Genomic DNA, 8,553 nt, shown 5'->3' with positions numbered 1-8,553 from the left:
ACATTTGAGAAAGTTTAATTTAGGTAATTGCATGAATTAAATGTGATCAACCATGGCACCTACGACATGCAATCAACCGTATAGACATTCAACATGACACAGCGTGATCAAAACTAATAAGAATACATTACCTTAAACCAATCACATGCATTAAAGATGCATAAATAATCAGTCAGACAGGATAATAGGCTGGTAGCTCGATAAATTAATCAATAAATTGTATATGAAAGTCTTAGAATAAAGAAGAAATGATCGGCCTTCTTGTAACTGGCTCTAATGTATTTTACCATTATATTGTCACAAATACCGAACACATGTATTTCATCGTTTGACCTGTGATTGTTAAAATTTATATTAATTTTTATACGAACGTTTCAATCGTTTTTTTTTTCTACAAAATATAATCGCGTTTTGTTAAGTTATATCAATGATTTGTGTTGTTAGTCTGAATTCGGACAGACACATTTTTAAGCAGCACAGTGTACCAATATATCCAAAAGGCTAGGCCAACATAGCAAGAACACGGAGTTCTGACTCGCAAATAAATCTTCAAGCTGCTGGTTTATTTATTCTTCAAAGTTGTGTAGTGTGCCTGAATCAATTTTACCTGGTTCATTTTATTCTTTTTTCAAGACGTTATTCAACACTATTCTTACGTTGTGTGATTGTTGTTTATTGTTTACGCAAATATGTCGACCCTGGGATTCCAGTCCCTAGGACGTCAACAACAAAGTCTCTGATCCTTTTCTCAGTCTCCGTGACTGTCAGGGACGTTCATCGTGAACATAGAGGGCGTCATCACAAAAATGTAAAATCAACATATTACTAGTATGATAATCCATAGACAGTGGAGGGGAGACCTCCACTGTCTATCGTTAAATCATCGTTCAACCGTAGCTGCAATAATTGTAGCGTTTTGTTGCGGTTAGGTACGGGTTAAACACAAAAACTTAAAAAGTCACCAAAACAGACGAAAACACCCTCAAAACCGCAACAAAACGCTACAATTATTGCAGCTACGTTCAACCGCTGCAATGTCACTCACTTGCCTCGGTGAGAAAACAGGGATTTCAGGCAACAGAAACGGTTCTTTCTTCTTCTTTTTTTACATTGTACATGTACCTTCCTTCAAAACTGGACTCAAACGATCGCTCCCAAAGCGAAAGAATGAGTCAAGCGGTGTTCCTACAACATCACATTTTACTCCTCTATATTTTAATCAGACTTTGATATTCTATATAAAAAGACTATAACAACTGCTGCTGTTTTTGTTGCAATAACTAACAACTTTAGTAAAAGCAAGATTGCTTTTAACATGTTGTACTACGACCTTGTATGTGTAAACGGTACCGTTTACAACGTTACTTTTGAAAATGAAAACAACAACACATTGGAGAATGATAAAACACTGTTAAAACGTGACATCACGAAGATTTCAGGTTTAGTTAGTTATATTTCATGTATTTATAGTCTAGTTCCAAACAGGGAAGTGTATTACGTATTAAAAACTTCATCATTTTTTGGGAAATTGATGGAGTTTTTAAGACGCAATACACTGTCCCTGTTTGGAACTAGACTATTATATCTATGACAATAAACAAAAACAACAACAGCAACAACCCCTCCATCTTAATTTTCACTGTAGTGTGCGTTTTATTCAAATTATTCAAATATCGTAAACAGGGCATGCGCAGAAACCCGGAAGTGGAATATTTAGCGAGAGTTGTGCAGACGATCCCATCCGTGCACAAAGCAACAGTTCTCGACAAAGCTCTGAACGTTGGTGCAGTGTGAAGAGTTTCTCTCCGCAAAAATGGTTCGCATTGTCGAATTGTTTGTGTTTTTCCTGCCTCTTTGCATTGCATTACCAGAAGATATTGATGAATGTAAGTACATTTCTGTTATTTTTAAAGTGCAACTCAGAATTATTTGACCTCAACGATACAACTCTGCCTCTCAGAGTCAAATACACATGATGTACAGTGCTAGTGGTAAACATAAACAATGTGAGAGAAAACAATACTTCATTCCATTTCACCATATTATAAACATGTAAAATTGTTGCCGATACTGGATCAATGCCGTATATTTGCTCATTACTACGTAATCGTTACGGTGGCTGCCGCTGTTACACGACAGCACAGTGAAGTTTAGTAAGCTGACGTGTCCTTACACTAGTAATTATTTTGTGATTATACGATGCACGATGTTCTGAGAAAGCAAGTCTTATTATAAACATTCAATTTTGGCTCATACTACATGTATGCTTGTATAGTGAAGTTTTTTTGTGACCAAAATCTAATTTTATTATTTTATATTGTTATTTTGTTTCTCAGCATCATATTTTCATACATGCATACTCCGTACACACTTCGCCACTTGTCTTGATCAGGCAAGAGTTGTAACTTGTACGTGTACGTGTACGTGTGCATAGCCAGCTGCCTCTGATCTCAAGCAGAAGGAAAAAAGACAAAATAGAAAGTAAAGGCAATTTTATAGCTTTTATTAAAAATATTAAAAGATATTAAACTTTTAAAGTCCAAGCTATTTTGCCAATTTCTTTGTGCATCACGAAAGAGTTAAATTGCATGTATTTTTAAATGGTTACGTTTTCATAATTAAGGGGTTTCTCCTATTATGTTAGTTGTTACAATTTTTTCATGGAAATATTAAATAAGATGTTTTTATTATTTTTTTTTTATTCCAGCAATGTATTGTGCAGGATGTATTGCCACAATGAAAGGTAAGACAGTCTTGTGACCATTAATGAAGTCATGCTATGAATTCATGATATGGACTGGGTGAACTTCAGTGCAGTGGTCCCAAATTTTAAATCATAATGCGTGATGTATGCGTCATTTACTTGAGATAAAAAAAATCATCTCAAAACTCAGAATAGAATGAAAGAACATAAGGTCAGTGACAATGTAGTGTAGGTTTGTGAATGATGGAATTATGGCACAGACATAAATATTTTTAGAATCTTGTTGACTTTTGCTGGTATTAGTAATTTCTAGTTGCATGCTGAGATGTATTTTACAAATCATTTTATCCTTTTAACCTTTACAGTATGCAATCTTTAATCCACCCTTTGTATAGACTTTCAGCTCGTTTCTGACAAAACTATTATGCCACATCATATTACACAAATTCGCATACAATTATAAACCTACTTTCTTTATCTCTTGTATCAGCTGGTCTTTGAGAATAATGTCAGGTTTTTTAGAGACACTCTTCTATTTTCATTGATATTCATCATAATTCTGTATAAATATTCATAAAAAATACAGCCTGATGATATATTAGAAACAGCTTGTTTTAAGAGAATGCCATTGTGTACTTCTAATCTAAATGATATTGTGTCATTTAAGAATACTCCTATTTGTATGCAACTCAAACAATATGTATCATAAGGTGTTTGGTTAGTTAAATAATTGTTTGGTACATTAACAAGGTTTATTCCACAATACTAACATAAAGACTGGCAGCATAATCATAGGAATGGAGAGAATAATAGAGTAGAGAATAGTCAGAAACAATAGAGAATTAATTTGATACTGTTCACTATGGGTGACTTTCATTCATGAGTTAAAAATAAACATCACATAGGTGGCACGTTTCTATTGGTACGGAGTCAACCTACAAATACTAGACAAGTGTAACATCCATAATTCAGTATTTTTTTGAACGTCAGACTGCAACTGGTGCTAGTTGGTAAAAATAACAAGTACCTCAACAAATTATATATATTCTTTGCCTAGGAATTTCTGTAGTCCACAATGAATTTGTCCTGTTAAAAGTGTAATACCTTTTGATGTTGAATTTTAATTTCTAAAAATAATTTACAAAGAAACAGTGAAATTTCAGAGCTCAAAAATATGTTTGAGTTAATTTTTTAAAATTAATTTACCCCAGGAAATATTTTTGAAACAATTTTGGCAAGATGAATTTTTCTACAGTAATTAAATAGACCTTGATTTAGGATGCAATATAGTGCTAACAATATGTAACTTTGTTATGAAATTTTGTCCAAATAGTCAATGGACTGAAAACATTTTTTTGTCTGTGATGATGTATACTCCTCTGAATATTTCACAATTCATTCATCAAAGTTAATGATAGAGATATGTGTTTTCAAATAAAGACAGAAATATATTCACAACGCATTCACAAACAAATATTTCACAATTCATTCATCAAAGTTAATGATTGAGATATGTGTTTTCAAATAAAGACACAAATATATTCACAACGCATTCACAAACAAATACTTCACAATTCATTCATCAAAGTTAATGATTGAGATATGTGTGTTCAAATAAAGACACAACTATATTCACAACGCATTCACAAACAAATATTTCACAATTCATTCATCAAAGTTAATGATTGAGATATGTATTCAAATAAAGACAAATATATTCACAACGCATTCACAAACAAATATTTCACAATTCATTCATCAAAGTTAATGATTGAGATATGTGTGTTCAAATAAAGACACAAATATATTCACAACGCATGCACAAACAAATATTTCACAATTCATTCATCAAAGTTAATGATTGAGATATGTCTTCAAATAAAGACAGAAATATATTCACAACGCATTCACAAACAAATATTTCACAATTCATTCATCAAAGTTAATGATTGAGATATGTGTTCAAATAAAGACACATATATATTCACAACGCATTCACAAACAAATATTTCACAATTCATTCATCAAAGTTAATGATTGAGATATGTGTTCAAATAAAGACACATATATTCACTCTGCATTCATACTGAGATGTGTCTTCAAATATGGTCAAATTTATTCACCATTATATGACAATTTCTTTATCAATAACACAAACACAAAACTTCATGTAACCTTTACACCTTGTTTACATTTCAGAGCTGTACTTGATGTTAGAGAACCTGCATCACAGTGACGATCCATTTGAAATGCATGTCATCAATGCTATGGATGAAGTCTGTCATCGTGACCATTTTAAAGCATATGACTATATTCCACCAAAAATGGTCAAAGCTTGCCAACTACTTTTAGGTAAAAGAGTCTTGATAAGGAATAAAGTGAAATGTTCAAGTATTGTCATGACTCCAATCTGATAGAAATGTGAGTCAAGGAGAAGGCTAAATTAGATGAGCTTTATTTACCAAATTTCACTTCTATAGCCTTAGGGATTGCCTTTTACACTCATGACTGTGTGTTGTTTATGCTTCTCGGACCACCTTCCTCTTTGTCCCCTTAGCTATAAACAAAACAGAGCACAGTAGTCATAAAACATGGTAAATAAAAACTACTTGAGTCTTCTCCTTGATCAGATTTAATCAGATCAGTTATAACCCTATCAAAGAGATGTATTCAGGCCAACATCAAGTCCTGTATCATGTCACATGCAAACCAACTTGAATGTGTGTGAACAAAAAATCTGGGTTTCATACCCTGGTCATTTTAGTCACAATGAGTGATTACATCATTTGTCTAGTGTACTCAAAATTATGAATCAAAACATTTAAAGTTGCCTGTACGCCTCTTGATTTTTTTTTTGTAAATTATACTTATGCAGGTATCAGTATATTATCAGCCAACATTTGTCTTCATTCAGCCAGAAAATATTCATGAGCTAAGAGTTTTATCACTTGCAAGTCAAAGTGACCAGACCCCTAAGGTCACTTGTATTTTCCTTGACCAAATGAAGAAAAATTTGAGGGAATAAATTTTCTGCCACAGAGAGTTGTAGGGTAAATTGGTTGACGAACCTTTACAAATGTAAAACAAGGAGACTTAACTGTTACATTATGCACTATTTTTTTTAATCACCAGTTGGAGATGTAACCATTGACTATGCAATTTCAGATAAATTGAGAGTTCAGCCATAAGATTTAGATATGAGACTAATTTTGAATTTCTAGTTTCTACAGAATATTTTGTGACAACAACACCTGTACATTCTCTAATCAATGTTTACAGAAGATTTTGACCTGAATCCGTATTCTTGTTACTTGACATAGAATTTGACTACATAGGCACATCAGAATGTACAGGTGTTGTTGTCACAAAATATTCTGTAGAAACCTTACTAGAAATTCAAAATTAGTCTCATATCTAAATCATATGGGTGAACTCTCAATCTATTGATTTCTTGGTCAACAACATGACTTCTGTTCCAGTCACTACATATAATTTACTGTCAACGCACATGAGAATAAGCAAAATACTATTACAGGAATTGAAAATTAAATTTCAATAGAATAAGCTTGCATAAGACTTCACCTGCATGTGATATGCAGTAGTTGCATTTCAAATTGAAAAAAGTCTAGTTCTTAGTTAGCACCTATATGAATTTGGTATATTGTAATTTCGAGTCCATGAATGAAAGTGAAAATTAATTTCAAGTCATTTTAACCAGAATTGTTTTTCTCTCATCATTTAGATGAATTTGATGAGGACATAGAAATTTTTCTGAAGACACATCCTAGAATTGAGAATATGGAAAAGAAATTTTGTTATGAGATTTCAAAGGCCTGTGTAGGTGTTGACAGAGAAAAGAAACCTGATGCTATACCAGTAAGTATCCAAGGTCATAGGTCAGATGTCAGACAAACCTACCTGTGTATTGTCTACAGCACCATTGTCATAAATAATGTATATTTAGACACGCATATATATATATACCAATTATGTATGTGTGTGTGTGTGTGTGTGTGTGTGTGTGTGTGTGTATGTGTGCGTGTGTGTGTGGATGTGTTTTAAGTTATAATGTGTCACATTGTCATATGAAAATCTGAAAGTTACACTTTCAGACATAAAGTAGTCAAGTATTTCTTAGTATTCAGAGTTACTGTAAGTTCGTATATCATTGTTTTTTTTCCATCCAAAAATAAAATAACCAAAATATAAAGGTATATTACTAATATGATTACATATACATATTGTATAATTTTGTAATGATGACACTGTTTTCTTTGTTTTCACCAGAAAACCATCACTACACATTTTGATGGTGATAGACAAGAATTACCAGTCGATGAGAGAGGAAGGGTTAAATTGGGACCTAACGCTCCAGATGATTTTGATGATGAAGAGGAGCCAGAGGTTGCCAAGGAACCAAAGAAGGAGAAAAAGAAGGCAAAAAAGAAGGCGAAAAAAGAGAAATCAAAAGATGAGCTTTGATGAATCCATCCGTGTAACTGTGTTATCTTTATGAAAATAATATATTGAAGTTGAAGGTTACATTAAAGTTTTATTTCATGTTAACAATTCATACTATTCATATAGTGGTTTAGACTGTAAGGTCACCATGTCACACTACCCTCAACAGCTTTTCTGTGAAAGGGTCGACTGAAGTGTGAGGGTGCTCCGACATGGCATACTTTACAGACTACGAGTAAAGGTTTGATTTTAATTTTTCATCAGCAGAAACTGTTACTTTCTAGCCTTGTGAATACAACAGAGACAGCAAGATAAAAAGTGAGATTTGAACCATACCATTGTAAAATCATATATACACAGTACTGTGTAACTTCAATCTCTGATGCTACAATAAGACAATGCACTACAAACAATTGAAATCAAACTTGTTATTTTTAACACATTTTAATTTCCTCCATAAACTAATATCTGTTGGCTTCCCTTTGTGAAACGTCCAGTCAGACTTATTTCTGCCTTTGGTACATACTCTTGTATTGATTACAGAATGATATTAATCTAAATATGATTTTTGGTGATAAAATTGTACCTTGGTAACTTACAACTAACATAAGTTTGAAATCTTGTAAAGAAGTCATACTGCACTTACAGATGTTTTGCCATTTTTGGCTCTTTCCCACATGGGTATATGTGATAAACCTCGGGTGACGACATCATATTTGCCACAATCTCTTTGTCTTGACAAACGCAAAGAGTGTAGTGCAGTTGGGCTATTAAAGCTAAGTAAGTTACTGAGGTGCAGTTTAACACCCCAAATCCTATATAAGTTGACAGCAGTAATCAAATGACAATACAGGATAGAAAGAAGTAGATTTGAGCTTCACTGTGCAATATTAAAGTCAGGACTGACCTGACACAGCAATATTATTCAACATTGTAAGAGTTTGATGTTGTATTTTCTAACATTTTATGCTATTTTTATTTTGTTGTACAGTTTATGCTGTAATCATTATTTTCAAAATATCTGTACTCTCAATATCATAATACAATTTTATACGAATTGCTTGTATCACTGCCATGTTGTAGAATGACCATGATATGAACTGTACACTGTGTCTTTCCAACATTTTATTATATATTATTTTCCTATATTATATCATTCATGTATGTATGTATATATGTATGTATGTATGTATGTATGTATGTATGTATGTATGTATGTATGTACATACGTACCCACACACACACACACACATATATATATAGATACTTGCATACATGCATACATACATACATACATACATACATACATGCATGCATGCATACATACATACATACATACATACATACATACATACATACATACATACATACATACATACATGCATGCA

General features: G+C 32.6%; 1 protein-coding gene across 1 annotated transcript; it reads left to right on the top strand.

The window, feature by feature from the left end:
* The first annotated feature begins 1,744 nt into the window (after window positions 1-1,744).
* Window positions 1,745-8,278, top strand: LOC144435777 (uncharacterized). The gene is made up of 5 exons (XM_078124395.1): window positions 1,745-1,886; window positions 2,708-2,743; window positions 4,904-5,056; window positions 6,447-6,580; window positions 6,992-8,278. The coding sequence occupies exons 1-5, from the start codon at window positions 1,814-1,816 to the stop codon at window positions 7,184-7,186; spliced, it is 591 nt and encodes a 196-aa protein (XP_077980521.1). The 5' UTR covers window positions 1,745-1,813; the 3' UTR covers window positions 7,187-8,278.
* The last annotated feature ends 275 nt before the right edge of the window (window positions 8,279-8,553 follow it).

Source organism: Glandiceps talaboti, chromosome 5 (genome assembly GCF_964340395.1).
Source record: "Glandiceps talaboti chromosome 5, keGlaTala1.1, whole genome shotgun sequence".
NCBI classification, from domain to species: domain Eukaryota; kingdom Metazoa; phylum Hemichordata; class Enteropneusta; family Spengelidae; genus Glandiceps; species Glandiceps talaboti.
Note: the sequence above shows the minus strand (reverse complement) of the source record. Positions and strands in the feature narration are given on the sequence as shown.